This window comes from Perca fluviatilis, chromosome 17, assembly GCF_010015445.1.
Source record: "Perca fluviatilis chromosome 17, GENO_Pfluv_1.0, whole genome shotgun sequence".
NCBI classification, from domain to species: Eukaryota; Metazoa; Chordata; class Actinopteri; order Perciformes; family Percidae; genus Perca; species Perca fluviatilis.
In genome coordinates this window covers 28355914-28375880 of record NC_053128.1, presented here as the reverse complement: position 1 = coordinate 28375880, position 19967 = coordinate 28355914, and the positions used below count along the sequence as shown (strand labels likewise).

General features: G+C 42.5%; 1 protein-coding gene across 1 annotated transcript in view; it reads right to left on the bottom strand.

Annotated features, from left to right (window-relative positions):
- Positions 1-713: 713 nt before the first annotated feature.
- The window catches only part of cwc27 (CWC27 spliceosome associated cyclophilin), a 29020-nt gene continuing 9766 nt past the window's right edge, over positions 714-19967 (bottom strand). Inside the window, exons 11-14 of the mRNA XM_039778963.1 lie at positions 15469-15572; positions 6663-6772; positions 6431-6537; positions 714-1247 (exon numbers count right to left, since the gene is read on the bottom strand). Of these exons, the coding sequence (XP_039634897.1) occupies positions 1079-1247; positions 6431-6537; positions 6663-6772; positions 15469-15572 (490 nt within the window). The 3' untranslated portion in view covers positions 714-1078. The remainder of the gene's footprint in view (positions 1248-6430; positions 6538-6662; positions 6773-15468; positions 15573-19967) is intronic.

Here is a 19967-nt window from a genome sequence, read left to right as displayed (position 1 = left end):
ATAGTTTTGTATTTTGGGAAGTAAGGTTTTTCGCTAAGAGTTAGTGGGGAAGATTGATACCACTCTCATGTCCGTTTAATGTGAAACTATAACCAGGAGACATTAGCTTAGCTTAGCATGAACACTGTAAACAGAGAGAGACAGCTGTCCAAAGTTTTTTTTTTTCTCTTACAAATAAACAAAGTAGTTCTAAACCTAACCCTACATACATTTTTTTTCAGTGCAGTTTTTGTACGGATTAAATGTAAAATATATCATTTGCTGCTGGTAGGGGGTCTCTCAATCAAAACAATAATAAAGGACTCAGTTTGGTGAAGTCGTGAAGTAGCGTGGGATTATGGGAGTCGTTGTCTTCACCACCAGACAGGTACTCCTGTTTAGGATTCCTTCAGTGTTCATCGTTCAGGAGGGTTTTTTTTCCCCCCGAAGAGGTCTCCCCCCCTCTAAAACCAAACTGATCAGCTGATTAAAACCGGCAAAAACACTGAATAAAGCGGTTTCACGTTAAAAATCGGTGTTTCTACAACGCCGTTCGGCTTGGTGGCGGAGGGTCTGCGAGCCCAGCAGCCGCTAACGTTTGCTCAGCTTGTGTCTCATTTAATTTAAAGACATTTCTGACAACGTCACCATAAACTGAACATTATGCTGTCGGCAAAGATACAATTTTATGGCAGAGCTGTTTGACTGCGGGAAAGAGTCAAATCATTACAGACTGTTTACCAATGCTATTTATTTATTTATTTTTGTTGCAAAAGTCGAAATTCTCACATTTAAGATGATAGATAACATAAACAGAAGAAGAATGGCAAATAAGCGGGACATTACACATAATCAAATCATGACCTTAATCGTCACTACGACCACAGTTGTCTGAGTTACTGAGCGTGGTCCGGGTGTAGTTGTTTCTAAGCGAAGAGGCCTTTCCATCACAGATTACAGGGATCGCATGCGCTCAGTTCAGCATCCCCAATCCAGATGTTGGAGCCAGGAGACCGTTCAACAACGTGGGGTTTGAAGTGTTGGAGAAGCGGACAGGCGGGATGCGGAGGAGTTCCTCGAGGCTCGGGCAGGACCCGACCTACGACCTCACCTTGGCCTTCTTCTCCTTCATGATCTTCTTGCTCTCCTCCCTCCTCCGTTTATTGACGGGGTTGCGTGGGTCGTAGATCTCAAAAGTGTCCTCGTCCTGCATGGCGGCGTCCTTGACTTTTCTGGTTTGCTCATCAAACTGCAGAACGTGGGCCATCCTAAATCAGATGGAGAGAGTTCAAAGAACAGCATCAGAGGAGCCACTAAATCACCGCTCTGCAGAGCTTTTACTGGGAGGCTCTTTTGCTTTAAGCAAGTTTGATTACAATATTATAATCACAATGGGAAAAAACTTGAAATTGGAAAAACAGCAGTTTTTTCAGCCACTGATCATAAATATGATTATCTAAGTGATTATAATAAACTTCATTTGTATTCAAACAGGCAGATAAAAGTGGTTAAACTGAGGCCTAGTCCACATGTACACAGGTATTGTTTTTTTAAACATAGCTTTTTCGAGTGCCTGGGTAGCTCACCTGGAAGAGCATGCGCCTAAAATAATCTTAAAAAGCGTAGCTTTTTCTCTGCGTTTCTTTCGTCCACACATAAACTGTATTTTAGGTCACAAAATGAAATGGAAATGGATCTTCTAGAAAACTCCTGCCAGGGGGATGATTTTCATTGTTGATCAGTGTTGAAGTGTAGACATGGAAACTGAGTTTTTGGCTAATGTCAGGGTGTGCACCTTTATCTTCTTCGTGAGGTCTCAGAAAAAAAAGAGGAGATGTTTTGTGCAATGCCGGACGTGGCCAAATTAGTGCTGCTTCTTTTACACATAAATGTAAATGTAATGTTTTTTTTTTAAGGCTTTGGCATGCCAATGACAGCGCTTCAATTGTGTTTCTACGTTTTCATTTGGACACAGCGCCTGTGTGGACAGGATTTTCTTTGAGAACGAAAGAGAGAAAATACCTGGGTACTTGTGGACTAGGCCCGAGATAAGTTCACAAACACAAAGAGATGAAAACTAAACATTAAAAGCATAAAACAATTAAAATATTGTATGGATTGGCCGAGTGCTACGCTTGCAGTCATGCATTCGCATACTTTGATAGGAATATGGGTCTGTCATGAATACACGTCATATGATGCATTGTGAATGTGTAAATATAGATTATTGTAGCTCTAAAGGAATCATAATGGACTATGAAGATAAAGGTTGGATGTTAAATTATAGTGATTAGCTGGACTTCATTTCGACTAAACCCAAAATATTTCCAGAATACTCTGTATTGTTGTCTGTGGGAAGCTAATATGCAGCCATGTTAAGACTATAAGGGCACACAAGGTGTTTTGAACACAGACTTTAAGCCTTGTTGGAAGAGCAGCCAGACAAAATGGTTAAAACATGAACTGAGTCTGGTTGGGGGATATGCTACCATATTAATACTGGTATTAAAATTAGAGCAATAATTACACTTTCTTTGACAGAGGAGCATTAAGCTGGTATCTGAATGTACAAAGTGAGAGTTACAGTAATAGGGCTCATATTTTCGAGAGGTTCCGAAATCCAGAAAGAAAGCCCTGCTCCCCAGAGAACAGACGCTCATGTGTCTTTCATTTCCCCAGTCAGTTTCTCTTCCCCCAAAGACAGATTAAAGAATCAGGACATTCCTCACCGGAGATATCAGTGTCAGAGATAAAAACACATTTTCTCCCACTGACACGATTTCTTCAGCTGCTGTGTGAATGCTATCAGTAAATCTTTAAACAGCAGGAGTGACTAATCAATTGTTTTCAGTCATGCTAACAGCAGGGCTCCATGGATGGCAGCCGGTCTGTCGGTCAGTTGGTCCACTACTTTGTCCCGGACTAAAATATCTAACATTTATTTACAATATCTAACAACTATTGGATGGATTGCCATTCATGGTCCCAAGAGGATGAATCCGGGCGACGTTGGTTATTTCCCTGACTTTTTAATTTAGCACCATTTAGCTTTGAGCTAAATGCTAGCTCAAAGCACCGCTGTGCTTCAGTAAAGCTTCCCAGAGGTGCTAGCATGGCTGTAGACTGTTAAGCTGCCAGTAAACTCCATCGGAGCTGCCTGCTGGACGGTCAAACATCTTCGTAAACCCCCCTCCCCACACATCTTTTCCGATGTTGGATTAAAGGGGGGGGGCGGTGTCTGACGATTTCTGTAACTTTCCGAAATCGTCGATCCGACTTTGACAACCAATTCATGCCGGGATTGGCCAGCTGTGAGACGGTGAGAAAGGAGCCAGGGCTTGAACAACGAGTCCAACACTATGAAGGCCTACCAGGAGAGACGGTCTGATAACACGCGCAGTTATCCCCGTATTTAAACGATCCCCCCCCCCCGCCTCTAAGATGGCCGGCTTTTCTAGTCGGACAACTCGTCAAACGAATTAGTCGTAAAGACCATTAGTCTTATTTAAATACATGAAGGGGATGGGTTCAAAGTAAAAGAGATAAGTATTTTTGGGGCAAGATAGATAGATAGTATAATCAAGAAAAGGTGCTACAGCAAATTAGGGGAAAGAGAGAGAGAGAGAGAGAGAGAGAGAGAGAGAGAGAGAGAGAGAGAGAGAGAGAGAGAGAGAGAGAGAGAGAGAGAGGGGATGATGTGGAAGAAAAATCTTAGACACCCCCCTCGACCTGATCATGAGTTATTAACTGGCTTGGTTTACTGCAGTTCATCAGACATCTCTATCTCTCTCGATGTCCATACACTAAACTGACCTGCATCTACACCAGGAACACACTAGTCTCGCTTTGCCAGACCGTCCACGCGCTGCGGAACGGAGGAGGGTCCGTCTAGTACACGTAGCGTTCTGGGACGGGAGAAAAACGTTCCATGGTGTATTGGTATTTCTTTAAACCAATCACAATCGTCATGGGTGGCTCTAAGCTCCGCTCGGAGCCGCGAGAGAAAACTCAGATTGGACAGATAGTCTAGCTAGCTGTCTGGATTTACCCTGCAGAGATCTGAGGAGCAGTTAACCATAGTCCTCAGAAATCCACCGGAGGTTAGAACGCCAACACAAAGAGAGCGGAAGGAAAAGGACATCGGCGAAAATACACGCAACCGGGAGAATTTCCTGCGGCACCGGAGCAATCCCGGAAGTGTTCATTGATCATCAGCCCTTTAAAGCCTTTAAAGCGGATGATCAACAGGTCTTTCTTGTCTGCTAGAGATCATTTACATGAGCACTAAATAAAGAAACTGCGTATTGTATATTTTAGAATATTGTGAAGCCTTGTCTACTGTGTACAGCATGTGGTATGTGTCTGCTGCGTTCTCTGGCTGAGCGTTCGCAATTCAGGTGTGTGTGTGTGTGTGTGTGCGCGCACTCTGCACTCTCTCCAGCGTTCATTTGAAATCGGCAGGAGTTGTGACAGCTCATCTAGAATGTCATGGCTAGACTCTGGCAGACCCTGAGGACTCATGCTGTGTGAGCGGGCTGCCTCTGATAATTTGTCTAGCAGTCTCAGTGATGACAGCCCGCCGGCCGTACGGCCTCAGAGTCACACAGCTCCGAGACGGGGAGGAGGAAGCCCAGCGTTCAGGGCTTATCAAAACCACTCTGTGCTGCCATGATGCCACGCTACAGAATTTCGTCTGCATATTTCATCGTTACATCTTTTTAAACCTTAAATCAATGCAAATGGTCACCCTTTACATCGGTCTGTAGGTTTTACAAATATTTAAAACACAAAAATAGATCAATTCAATGTTTTCAAATTATCCTTTTTTCATTACCTAAAACTAAACTAACTCTAAAAATGGTCTGGAAGATTTTTGCCAGATTATTATTTTTTTTTGCTCAACTAAGGGGGTGGAAATTAAGGCAAACAGGAGGGATTGTAAGAGCAACCCCTTGCACTGAGAGCATGGACTCTCAATGTGAGTTGTGAGTATTAACGGAGACCGTGAGGAGTAGGAGTAGGAGGAGGAGGAGGAGGAAGGGGCTGAAGAGGGAGAGTCAGAATTTGTAGACACAGACACAGATGGAATAGTTTACCTCCTCTGGCCCAGACTTGACTTCCAATGTCTGACCTGTTGTAACCCACATTCTGTTCGCAGTGCTCCCAGAGTGGCACAGACTTCCCACTGGTGTTTTTCTAGGACTGCTATGCTACTGCCCCTGTCCCTCCCTCCCTCCCTCCCTCTGTGCCCATACCTGGCGGGGGCGACACAGTGAGGTGTCTACAGCCGGGAGAGGCTCCAAACGCCGGCCAAGGCTTCTCTCAGATTCATTAGGGCCCCCCACACACACACACAGACAGACTGCACTTCAAGGGGGCTTCTCGAGACTAATAGCAACTACAGATTTTGTTATTCTAAATCTCTCACACACAGACACTTTGCTCAAATTCAAACACATGGTATTCATTTCAAGCCCCTACTCTGTGTAGTAAGACTTTGAGATCTTTGGTGAAAAACAGAATATGAGAGGAAAACACAGCGTCAGGGCTGATTTCCTGATGGCCAATCTGGTGGCTGCGGGTTGAAATCCCAACTTGACAACACACACACGCACGTGCATGCACACACGCACACACGCACACACGCACACACACACACACACACACACACACACACACACACACACACACACACACACACACACACACACACACACACACACACACACACAGACCTTGAACTTTCACACACATTTATCAGAACCCTAAAGCAAGTGTTCGATCAGGTCAGCTTCATCATCCCTGTTGCAAAGCAAGGGTTTCTGCAGTATTTGACTATTTTAGTGTCACATTTAGGCTGATATTACTGTTACATTAAATGGCTTTCTTTTCTTTTTTTTTTTGATTCCGTGTTCGCCACGAGGGTATCAACAGGAATAACACAAGCAGCAGAGGCTAATGAAAAAGGCCTTTTGTCATGCTCGAGATTCACGGTCGACAAAAAAAAGCCATGTGTCTTGAACTCTCCAGGAGCACTCAGGACTCTGGTGTGCTCACATGCTGCTACTAATATGTGCTACGGTGAATAGCGTCGGTGATTTAAAGCTGAGCAAGAATACTTACACGACAGCTATTTCATTCTGTCTCATACAGTACTCCTTTTCCAGATGCATAAGCTTTTATACGGTTCATCATAAAATACTGACAAAAATGTCCTCCTAACTTAGGTTGGTATGAAATTACAATAATCGCAGATGAAGTAAAAAAATGAGTAAAATAGAAGTGCCGCCTCGCGGTTGTACGTCAAGTTGCAGTTTACATCCATGCCCGTCTCAGACTCACATAATGTACATATGTAGGGAAGGACTTTAATAAAAAGGTATTAAGTGTATTTTTCTTTTTTTATGCTTCAGACACATCTTCAACCCGGCAGCACAGAAGGCTCACTGACCATCCTTTGTCGTCGTCCTCTGCCAGCTCCTCCACGGCGTCCTCTGGAGCCTCCTCGGTGATGGCCGAAGACAGCTTGGACTTGAAACGATTGAGGAGTTCCAGTGTCTACCAAAAAGATCCGACATACTTTAATATACACAGAGCAAACCTTATTAACTAGGACAGAGTCTCCTGAATTGTATTTGTATTTCATGTTCAGGAATGAATGAGAGCATATTGAGTTCTTTTACCTGCTGTTCTCTGCTTGAGCCTTTCTTCAGCTTTTGTTTCCTCTTCTCTTCGTACTTCTTTCGTCCCTCCAGATACTCAGCCACCGCCTCATTGGCTGGCTTTTCATCCACTGCAGAGACAAGAGAGACACCACTTCTGATTACTATTAACTCTTTGTACGCTTTATATAAATCTTAGAGGGCTCTGGCAATATGAAACCAAATCATGAAGTACTTTACAAAATATGTTCAAAATAGAAACAACAACATAACTGTTGAGCATATTAAATCCAGTTCTTATTATTTATGAAAAAGAAAAAAAAAAAGTCAAAGTTGTCCTGTTAGATCATTTCCCAAAGTATGTCCGTCCCAGATTTGAAGACTTTAGACCAATCAGAACAACTATTGTGGCATTTTTCCTTTAAAGTCCTTATGCACAAATGGGTTAAACTGGTGTTACTGAAATATTAGCAAAGGGTAATCTTTTTATGAATAATTTGCTTTATAAAATGTTATCTGATAATGAATTAATCGTAAAAGTCATTTTTTTTAAGCTAACTCTCCAAACATGCTCTGGTTCCAGCTTCTTTAATGTCATTTTCTGCTTTTCTCTGTTTCACATTATTCTAGTCTGAATATCTTTTTTTTTTTTTTGGACAGTTGGTTGGACAAAATTACACTTGAAATAGTTCCAGGTTCTCAAATGTTGATATATTCTGGGTTTCTTAAGCTTCCGTGATAGCAAACTGAATATCTGTGTGACTTTAGTCTGTTGGTCTGACAAAAAAAAAACGTCACATTGGACTCTGGGAAATTGAGATTTTCACTACGTTCTGACAATTTATGGACTAAATGATTTATCAAACAAAAACAAAAAAAATCGGTAGAATGATCGACACTAAAATAAACGTTAGGAGCAGCTCAGATGTAAAAGTAGACACTGCAGTAGACTGGTGCTACCAACGCAGGCAGAGAGAGTAAAAGTCACAGTGCTGACGGGAATTCTGGGAACATTTTTCCACCAAACTGTCCTCCTGTGCAGTATGTGTGAAGTAGTACCTCATCATGAATGAGAGAGAGAGAGAGAGAGAGAGAGAGAGAGAGAGAGAGAGAGAGAGAGAGAGAGAGACAATCAGCATGCTGACATTGGTGTCTCATGCAGTTAATGTGCTTCTGTAAATCTCCCAGCTCAGACACACAGGCTGTGAAGTCACAGAGTGGCAGACAGTGAGCACAGTCTGCTGGCTGCCGCAGCGCTGTCTTTCCACAACAAAATGTGATGTCACACACACACACACACACACACACACACACACACACACACACACACACACACACACACACACACACAAACGCACACACACACACACACACACCCGCCACTAGCCCCGGGACAGCGTCACCTCGCTGGCCAAACTGGGCTGGATGCTGGGACACATTCAGCTGCACCAAACAAATGATGTAACAGAGAAAACACTGAAGGCCACTGCTTGTCATTCAGTAAGAGCTGCAATGTTATGTGTGCTGTATAAAGCCCTTTATCAGGAGCAGTAAAGTCAGTAAAAGTTCTGCTAATAAACACTACATTAAAGAACAAGTGCAACAACATAAAACACAGTGGAGAAAATTGAAGCTCAAGACACAAACAAATGTGTTAGAAACAATCCTAAACTATCCTAAGGTCACGCAGTCTGCACCACCAACTACAGATTCTACCACACACAAAAAAACATTTTTGGGGCAAAATATTGTATTAAATAACAAGTAAATAAAGAAGAAACCTTGGACATGCCATGTTTCAAACAGGTCATCTGTTAATCTGCTTACGTAAAGGTAAAACTTAGCACTGATACACACAGATTTGATCATAAATACACAATAGTCCACTTGTGTATCTGTTAATAATATCAAGTTTATGAAATTATAGTCAGAGCCTCAGGCTCAGTCTCTGAGAAATAAAGGTAGGTTCCTTTCCACTAAGCAGATCTTACCGTAGTGAGCTCTAGAGGTGCTCGCTTTATATTTACCAGAGGGGTATCGATCTACGGTATCAAACTCTCTGCAAAACTGCAATGAGCGTATTCCCAAAAATGTTTAAGTATTCCTTTAAATTAGGAAAACTTTGACTTTGACTTTTTTGAGATCAAGATCAAGATCTGTTTATTTGTCCCAAGGGAGATTTGTCTTGGACAAAAGGCTGCTATTACTGTAATAAAACACCAGAAGGTGACTTTTATAAAAAGGTAAAACTATTGTCTTACCGTAACGTGGAAATAAGGTCTCTGTTGTAAAAGAGCATTTGTAAGTGCAAAGCACTCTACAATTTGCCTCTCATTCACTCACACACATAGACACATTCATACGCCGATGGTGGCGGGCGGAGCAACTTGGGGGTTCAGTGTCTTGTTCAAGGACACTTCGACATCCAGACAGGACGACCCGTTCTGCCTCCTGAGCCACAGCCACCATGATAAACTTAGTTGAATGTAAAGATTAGTCTAGAAATCTAGACGCACCCTAGCGGCAGCAAATGTAATTTGCAGCCAGGGTCAGTCTAGCAACTCTCCGTTGGCTTGCGAGCTGGAAAAACCAAACTCTAGTCAGGCCAATCACATCGTGTATCGAGTCGGTGGGCAGGGCTTAACATAATGACAGCAGAGTTGCGACGGTTCTGTGTGAATTCCCCGCTACTTGAAAACAAAGAAGATGGCCGCTGCTGCTAGCGAACAGCGGTCTTTGGAATCGGCTTTGGCCGCGACTGTGGAAGACTCGGAGTTCAGCTTTTCTTTAAAAAAAGAACAAAGAACGGCACTGAAGTCATTCTTAAAAAAGGAAGAGGTGTTCGGAGTTGCTCTACTTTAGTGTTAATTTCGTCAGACGAGACGAGACTAAATATGATCGTCAACGACCTTTTTTTCCATGACTAAGATGAGATGATGACGAGACTGCGCCAATGTCCAAAAACGCTGACTAAGACTAAATTAACATGCATTATTGTTGACGAAAAAAGACGAGACTAAAATGTTTTGCATAAAATAAAAAATAAGATAATATCTCTCTTCATTTTCGTCTACAATCGCCTCTACTTTTCCATCATGAGACAGAATATTCAGCTGGTACTAGGGTTGGGTACCGGTGCCTTAACGACCGTTGTCTACCGGACCGAATAGCAACGCGGATTTCGGTGCCACTTAAATGCCTGCGCTTCTCTCTGATGCTCCTAAACAGACGTTAGAGGCAACCGAAACATCGCTGCACGGGACGCTTGTTAACACCACACTTACCGTTAGCTAGCAGCTGGAGTAAACACAGTTAAAATGCTGACAGCTAAACGGTGTAAAAGGTTGTCTGTATTTCACTGTGTAGGATTCCAACAGGGGGGGGGCGTACGACAGTCTGCAGCTGCCGTTGTCTGAAAAACAACACCGATGTTACAATCTCGCCTCGCCAGCCTCGTGCTGCGTTCAATGTTATTGTAAAATACCCTTTTCCCATTCCGTGGTTGTTTTTGTCGTTTAACAGGAATTTACTGGCGAAATAAGGAAGAGGCTCGATATTTATATAACTTTATAGAATTTATTTTTATATAACTATTTGACTGAAATGGTTATCAGAAATAATCTCAGAAATAATTTGTTATTTAAAAAAAGACTAAAATGTTTTGACTAAGATATATTTAGTTCTCTTTTGACTCAAACTAGAATGACGAGACTTTTAGTTGACTAAAACTTGACTAACAAAAAAAAATATGTGAATGACTAAATATGAATAAAACTAACAAGGACATTTGGCACAAGACTGAATTAAAAATAGGTGACAAAATGAACACTACTCTGCCTGGTTGTAGCACTTATCCTATTGCGAGCAGAGGGAATTTGAAAGACAACCGTTTATCCCGACCCTCGGATTGATCCCTGCCAATGGGGAGTTCCCAGACCCAACATCTTGATGTGGGTCTGGCTTGTCAGGCTAAGTAAAGATAACAATAAAGTTACATTTAAATATAAAATACAAATTCATTAAATCTCAAATTAATTGTTATAATGTCATTTATAGCCATCCACTTATTGGAAGACATTTCACTCATGTAGTAAGTACTCACATTTCTTCTTTAGCAAATAAATAGGTATATGTGAACTAAGTTCACCTCAGGGGGAACGTAACAACGAAAGGCTTCAGTCCCACAGGGCGTTTGAGTCGGCTGTCATTTGAGAAAACCACGCAATTATTCTCGCTTCTCTGAGCTTTTAGGCTGCGAATACTGAAAAAATGGCGCAATCACTGCAATTTCCAAACGCAGCCGTGGAAATCTAAGTGCAACACTTTCCCTGCTTCCCCGAGTTTCAACATGGAAGTCTGCTCTGCTGCTCGAGGGGCAAACCTTTTTCTCTTGATTTATGAGACCAACAAGTGATTTTCCTCCACCACCTCCCCCCCCCCCAAGCCACCTCTCCTCCTCTGCCTCCCTGCTGCAGCCTATGACATGCTGACTGATGACGCCCCGAGGTCCACACAGCACCTTCTCCAGCTGTTGTCCCTAACTACTATCTTTGAGTTTGATGGCCTTTCTAACTACATTCCTCCCCTCTCCTGTCACCTGGGCTCAAGGGGGGCTACAAATCAAGCTGCTGACGTCGCAACCAAAGGATGTTGAGGACGACAAAGGCCTCTTCTGTGGGATAACAGTTTCCTCTTCTCTGTTAAACAATCAGGGAAACAGCGGCGAGCTGTGACGCAACACTACTGCTGATCATCAATCAAAAAAAACAAATAAAACACCAACTGTCCATCTTCCACTACCGGTATGCAACTGAAAGACTGTCCTGTGAAAAAAACACTAACATGGACAAAAACTGTCCGAAGGCATACTGAGGAGACAAAATAACACGCTAATCTTGATCACAGGTAATTGCCGTTTCAAATATCCCTCTGCTGCAACAATATGCAACAGGCGGCAGTGTAATAAAACACCAAGGGCACACACATGCATAACCTGTATAATATCTAAGCGGGATAAAGACTGCTGCCACATCATTTAGGGTGGGTATTGAATGGACAGTGGTTTCAGAATGGCTCTCTTATTTTTGGCTCTGGCACCCAGCGGTCATGCCAAGAAAGAGAAAACCAGACTACAGGAACATGCTATAATTTATGTGATGAAAACTGAAGGGAAAAAGGTGAATTCTGAAGAGACAATTTGCGTTTCACTCCAATCAACGTCGTGCACATGCCAGCAGCCGTATGGCCGGGTGGGGAGGATGAGGAATGGGCACTGACTGACTTAATGCAGAACTGTGAGAGGGGAAGGTCAAGGATCACATTTATAGCAATATTACAGGAAGACAAATCAGACCACTGCAGGGGAAAATCTTTACTTTGTTTCCTGTTGTATGCATCCATGGGCTGTGTGCAACAGAAGACTGAATAAAGATGGAAATGACAAAAAGGTAACTTCCTCCATATTTGTTTTATCATGCTTGTGAGGGTCACATATTCAGCTTCAGTAGTTGCAGTCGTGCTTTAGCTTGATTAATGGCAAAACTGTGGGACTGTATGGATCTTAAAACAACCACTTTACACTGAGACTAATATAGGAAACAAATAAACATCATCTTCGAGTCTAACCTTAATTTAAAAGCCCCCCAAAAAAATGAACAAAAACCGTATGGTGACTTTTACTATGACAAAAGCTGTGCTGCAATAATTGTGGTACAACGACTGTGGTACAACATCTATCCAACTTAAGAGATATTATTCAAGTGCCAAGAGACGCAAAATTGGTGTGTCATCAACATTTTAAAGCTTGTTATTGTTTTCACTTTGTAAGTCTTGGTGTGTGTGTATGTCATCATGGCAAAATGTGATTCTGAAGATACCTACTGTAGCAAAAACTACCGGTGTTTGGTGTTTAAGCCCCCCAACGTCGTCAGGCAGCGCTGCCTGGAAAGCACTAGGATTAGGCAATGGTTAGGGTTAGGTGCCTTGAACTCGACGGACGCAGCGCTGCCTTGAAGTCGACGTTGGGGGCTTAAAACACCATCGAGTGAAAACTACCACAGAGGCAGTTTTGAGTACTTTGCCAGGTGTTTATATGTCTGCTGCCAGATTTTGTCACCACAATAATGTCGCAACCGTGCAAAAAAACAGGAAACTTTACAGGTGTGTAGTTGAGATCAAAAATGAAAATGCGTGTGTTCCCGGGCAAGGGCTCCGGAAGTAGGAGGATAGGAAGTAGGAAAGGGCACGCCCACTTTATGCCCTTGGCCCGATTTGGCCTCGAGGCTGGTGTAATACTACTGGCAGGGCTGTAGTACTTAAATCCGGACTCAAGGCGCTTTTCTGTTGTCTCGGACTCGTCTTGGACTCGCCAAATATGGTAGTTTAGACCGAGTCCAGCACTAAAGTAACTTCCTCCTTCAAAACAAAACTATTCTAGAACGGGCGTTGAGATTGGTCGCCCGGTACACGCCTGGCTGCATCATATGCCTCAATCATCAGGTATCAATCATTTTCATTTTGGCCACAGAAACAATGTCAGCGAGCACTTTGTACAATGGATTCTTCAGGACAAGTAATAAGTTCAAGAATGGGAACATTTCCATTTTATATTTAATATGTGTGTGTGTGTGTGCTGTCCAGTGTCTCCAGTGGGATGAGATAAAACGAGCCCTCACCACAGTGTTCTTCTGTGGCTGAGCTGAGTTTCAGGATTTACAGCATTTGAGCAGACATCCGTCTCCCCTGCAGTGGCCATCGGCCCATGACATCTTAGAATTCCATCTAATGGAATTAACTTTTGATTCCAACACAGAAATGTAACGAGGAACTCTTTTTAAGAAACTCCTGCCTCTGCGTGGCTGGGCCAGCTCAGTTGGTAGAGCAGGCGCACGTATATAGGTTATAGAGGCCGTGGGTTCGGATTCGACTCCGACCTGCGGCCCTTGGCTGCATGTCATTCTCTCCCCTTTCGTGTCTGCATCTGTCCTGTGAAAATAAAGGCCTAAAAATGTCCCGCAAAAAATTATCTTAAAAACAAATAGAAACTCCTGCCTCTGAGAAGCACAAAACCAAGGTCCTCGGCAGAGCTGAAATACCTTGTAAGATAATGGAGGAGCTTAGGCTAGTTGCCACTCGGTACAACAATGCAGGCCTGTTACTGACTCAACACTTGAGTTTAGCACTGGATCTATTAAGAGAAGGCCTCTTTGTGCCTCGGGCGTTTATAGAAACAGCTTAACTCTATGCAGATATCACTAGGAGCAACACATTAAGTCAAACACACCAACAGAACTATAGCTGCAAAGATGAATTGATTAGCTGTCAACTATTTAATTAATCGCCAACTATTTTTGATAGTCGCTTAATCGGTTCCAGTCATTTTTATGAAAAAAGTCAAAATTCTCTAAATCCAGCTTCTTAATGTGAATATGTTCTAGTTTCTCCTCTCTGTGACAGTAAACTGGATATCTCTGAGTTGTGGGCAAAACAAGACATTTGAGGACGTCGTCTTGGGCTTTAGGAAACACTAATGGCGTTTTTTCCATCACATGTTACCTGCTCGCCTCGCCTCTATTCGCCTTTTTTGGTTTTCCATTACGAAAAAAAAAGTCCCTGGTACCTGCCGACAGGTACTTTTTTTTTAGTACCACCTCAGTCGAGGTTGCAAGCGAGCTGAGGCGATACCAAAAGGTGACGTGGAAGCGACAGAGGGGGGTGTCCTGAACAAACCCGCCATTTTTAAATGGTTTTGCCAGCTGTGTTTTTTTTTTTTTGCTGCCTCCGGCTTCATTTGAAACAAAATGTGTCTTCTGGCTGTGGCGACAACAACACACCTTCCACGTTCTGTGTGTTCGTGTCGCGTTAGGTCACGGCAGTTTACTGCATCACTTTACTGATTTACTGCAACTAATCGATTAATCAAGAAAATAATCGACAATTTAATTATTTAACTATGAAAATAATCCGTTGTTGCAGCCCCAAACAAAACCTTAGTTAATCTTTGTATTAAAGTACAATGTAATGATTGTATTTTATGCTTAAATCGTGAATCAGTCGGCAGCAAGTCAAGAGTGGCCTCAGTGTCTGTGTTTTAAACAATAAAACCATCAGTGTTTGTGGAGACAAAAACTATGTTTGAGCAACAAAAGCCCATCGTGGTCTCCAGTCAATTTTTGGCGGGTGGTAATCCCGCAGTTAGACTGGTCCCTGCAGAACCCCCCACGAACTATATATACTAACAATACACACACACACACACACATACACACACAGACAGACACACACACACAGCCTCAAGCTAACCTCTGTGCCTAAGTGGTTTTTGTAATTTTCAAAAATGTGTTTCAGCATCAGCAAAAAAAAAAAAAATCAACAAAGATTGACAGCATTATGAAAGACTGCAGTGTGGTGAAGACCCGGGGAGGTTTTGGGGGCAGATTTTTACAGACTCCCATTGGCCAAAGCTGCAAACTAACAAACACACAAGGGGGTTGATGTGCAACTATGGAAGCCACTAAAAAATATCACCCACACAACTTTCTGTGAGTCTTAACACAAAAATGCAGACCCTTGGATGGGGTCGGGGGGTGAAAAATAGCCGTCTGCAACTAATTGACTAAATCAGAGGGTTGCCTGTGTAAGTGTCCATTAGCAGAGAATGTAGCACGGACCACCCTCTAAGAGACCGTTCACACTCAGCTCCGTGCTAAAAGAGTTCTTTTTCAAGCACCTAGTTGTGGTGAGATACATGTACAGTATATTATCATCCGCCCGATAATGAGTAACAGTCATACACATCCATCAAAAAAAATAAAATCTGCTCACATACCCTCCTTGGCTTCATCTACTTCAGGTTTTGAACTTTCTTCTTTCCTTTGCTTTATGGCCTGTAGTTCCTTCTTCAACTGTCGCGCCTCTTTCCGTAATTCATCACTGTAAGGTTAGAAATGCAGTTAAAAACTCAACACATATATATATATATATAACGGTTATGAAAGACTAAAGCTGTAACAGACAAGAACGATGACAGAACAACAGGTTCACAGCCAAAAGCCAGTCGTGACAAATGTATAGTGGACAGTTAAAGCGGACTTCTGGCTCCGATGGCTCCTGCTGTTATACAAGGTTATTCATCATTAAAACAAATCCATCAACACCCACCGTCTTACTGGTTTTTCCACAAACAAACATCAATTGTTCTGCCTCTCAAAATGTAATGTTCATGGCTAATTAGGTGGGTATATAAAACAAACATAAAACACTGCGTGCGAGTGTCATAATGAAGAAAGGCTTGTGTTACTCCAATGAATTTGATGGAGCCTTAACAAAATAAGTGTTGCTGTCTGAGGCTTTTCAAAACCTTTTAGTTGTACATAAGCACAAGGTGTGGGGAAATATTATTGTTTTGCAAGTAACAAGTAAGTCTATAATTTTGTCAATAAAGTCCCAAGTCAAGAGCAGTAAATCTCTAGTCAACTTTGAAGTCAAGACCAGCAAGTCCCAAATCAAGTCCCAAACCAAGTCTCAAGCCAAGTCTCCAGGTAAAGGTGCATTAGGTAAGACTTATAAAACTAACTTTCTGTCATATTTGCTGAAACTGACCCTATGTTCCAGTAGAACTACATGAAGCCGGTCATTTAAAAAAAAAATCCAGCTCCTCTGGCTCCACCTACAGCCTGTAGTGCGATTTTCAAAAATCCACCACTCCCTGGTCAGATGTACCAATCAGGGCCAGAGGGGGGTGTCTAACTGAGTGTCAATCACTGCTCATGCACACACATTTATTCTCCCTTGTGTGTGTGTGTGTGTGTGTGTGTGGGGCGTGTTTTTTGGGCTTTAGCAGAAAGGGGGGAGGGACTGAGAAGTTGTCAATGTTCAAATTTTTTGGCTAAGTCCTGGATCTTCACAATCCTACCTACAGCACCTTTAACAGGTCCCAAGTAGAGACCAACAAGCCCAAGCTCAAGTTCCCAGTCAATACAGACAAGTGCCCAGTCAAGACTAACAATTCCCAAATCAAGTCCCAAGTCCAAAAACGTTGTGCTTCGAGTCCTAAACGAGTCACGATGTTCCCTTCACAAAATGAAATGCCATTGGTGTTACATTCCAAGTGAAGCTCTGAGACTTTTTTTGATTTTGTCAGGTCAAGCCTAAAGTCCTCAGATTCATTACTTGAGTCTGACTCAAGTCCAAGTCGTGTGACTCGAGTCCACGCCTCTACATATGCACACAGTGAACATGCATGTAAATCAGAGCCCAACCACTTTGGATGAAAGTCGTGCGATATTCAGATAAAGTGAATAAATGTCCTGTGAAACATGAAATACACAACTGTCAAACGCTGTTAGTGGCAGGAGTAATGAAAGACTTTATACTTCCTTTACTCAAGTGGCACAACATTAAGTATTACAGGCACTGCTCATGTCCAGCCACACTCATAAAATATTTTAACTGCATGACAGAGGCAGGCCAAGGCACATCCTTGCTTCCTTGACTCAAGGTAGCATCCCCTTTGGCAGGTGGCCCTGAAGCTAAAGGCTAGAAGTCTGAACCAGGGTCAGCAAACGCTGATTATTGCTCTTGTTCACATTATTGAGACTACTGCCAGTTGCAGAGCAGATATGTTATGTTAGGAAATGATAATATTTTTGTACTGCCTGACAGCTCTGTTTTTGTCCCATTCTCTTGCGGAGCCACAAAGCACAGGTAAGCTGCACAGTCTGGGCCCTTGGCTTAGAAACATGTGAGGCATCTCCAGACCAAACAATGGCTGCCTTTGTTTCTTACATCTGCTTCTCTGGACTGACGTTCACTTATATCCTTTTCTTACATTCTTCTGTTTTCTAGCTGTCCAACGCTCATGTTACTTTTGTGAAATCTCTGACATTGTCTGTGGCAACGCATCGAGGCATCAAACCGTGCGATATTTTAACTCTAAGTGCCTTGGCAAATATTAACAGCTGTGGCCGATTTGATGTCACGTCTCTTCCTCGTTAGCTTCTCCGCTGCTGCTCCCGAGGATACACATGAGGAATCAGTCAGACAGACATTCGGTTGTTTGTTGTCTCCCTTCCCGGAGAAGAAAATGTTGCAGCTGAGTCCAGACGGAGTTGCCAGGAGCAGAACTGGTTGGCAGAGTCACGCTCGGTGTGGGGAAGTGGTCAGCTCAGCTCTGTCTAGGAGCAATGGCAACAAACCTCTTTTCTGAGACAAAGACTTAGATGTGACAAATCCAGAGGTTGGCAAAAATAATAAAATTATTCAAAGACTATAACTGCCCATCACAATGTCACATGTTACATAGTGTATATCCTTGACGTTAAGGGCTGTGCTCGATTGAAGAAATTCTTAGTCGACTAATGCTCATTCAACTGTATCGACTAATCGATTAGTTGATTTAATCGACAGATCTGTAAATCTGTGTTTCTCCGCAAAGAGTCATGCAAAAGCACCACTTTAATTCTTGTGTTTACCAGAGATGTGCTCGTACGTTTCTTGGAAATAAGTCATTCAGCATGAAAAAAAGCATAAAACAAGACTAATCGACTAAAGAAATCTAAGTTGACTAAGACCAAAACGACCGATTAGTTGACTAATCGACTAAGAGGGAGCGGCCCTATTGACGTTCCACTTCCGGGATTGCTCCGCTGCCGCAGGATAATCCGCCGGATGTATTTTCGCTCATGTCTGTTACCTTCTGGTTTCTTTGTGTTGGAATTCTAAACTCCGGTGGATTTGTGAGGAATATGGTTAACTGCTCCTCAGATCTCTGCAGGGTAAATCCAGACAGCTAGCTAGACTATCTGTTGAATCTGAGTTTTCTCTCGCACGACTATTTTGCCGCGGCTCCGTGCGATTGTGATTGGTTTAAAGAAATGCCAATAAACCAGAGCGCGTTTTCCTCCTGTCCCAGAACGCTGTGTGGACTAGCCAGACCCTCCTCCGCTCCGCAGCGTGTGGATGGTCTGGCAAAGCGAGACTACATGTTACACAACAGGTAAAGCCTGGGAAATCAGGTCGGATGTAAATTATTTTTTGGCTATTGCACGTCGATTTAAAACAGCAGCCAGTTTATCTTCTGTTTGAAATGTGTGATTACTGGGCAAAATAATATGACCATAAATTCGGGAACGGTCTACATTTGAAGACTGTTATTTTCTGCTAAGGTACTTTAACTCTCTGGAATGTTATCGTGATTTTTGAGACGCTTTTGTGAGGACTTCATATGACTCTATAACTGCGTTGTCAGGCCCTTGAAATATCCAACTATGAGTCAAGAATGATGCAAGGCTCTTCTCTCCGGGACTGAGAGGTGAGGTTTTATACATATATTCTGCAGCGTGGAACACTTTGGACTGAGTGATCATTTTCTGCCTGCCTTGACATGCTGCCATTCGGAAAACAAGAGACGTATCCAAGGCAACAGCCAAACAATCGTCTCCACAGCCTCGGTGCCAATAAAGAGAAAGAGGCCAGAAAGGACAGGAAAAGCCCCAATAACACCTGTTAAGACACACCTTGCGGCTCAGCAAATTCCTCTCAAGACCCTCACATCACCACACTACAAATTATTTTGTAACCACGTTTTTTTTTTTTTTTGGACAAGACTAGATAAATCACTATTTCTTCAGTATTATGTACATGTGTATTTTATATTCCGATTGAGGGCGAAACGGTTATCCGTATTTGACATTTAAAAGGATTACATGTTGGCCATAATTGTACACAAAATAACAAAAATAAAACTAACAAAACTGTACAGTTGTTTTTTTCTCAGACGCGGAGTGATAACTCATGTGCAGAGCAATTAGAATCGAAGGTGTTATACATGGTTATTATATCACCCCTAAGAATCAGATTGCTTGATTTGAGCTACCCGTTTTATAATGTACTCCAAATGTTAAATATTAAACAGCAACCCTTTTTTCTAATAGTTGGTTAGGTTCCCACGTCTTAATACCTCAAACTACAGGCACAGTCAACGAAATACATTGTCCAATATTAAAAACTAAGCTTTACAAGCACTTATATCAGTCTGGCACTGGCTCTAAAGCATGAGGGGAAACAGAACCGATTGTAATTTGAGCGTAACTTAGGGAGCAAAAAAAGTCTGGAGTGTGAAGGTGCGTCACCCTGAAGAAGGCTGCTTTGTGCCGATAAGCGTGGGTTGCTGCCCAGTTCTATTTTAAATGTAAGATTTCGATATGAAATAGCCATCTAAACAAAGGCCTTTTAAATAATTTCACAAGAAGGGTGCCTTGGACCTTGTTTTCTCTTTGTAATTTGAGTGTATTCTTAACACATTTAATTATAAACCAATTTCTGGAT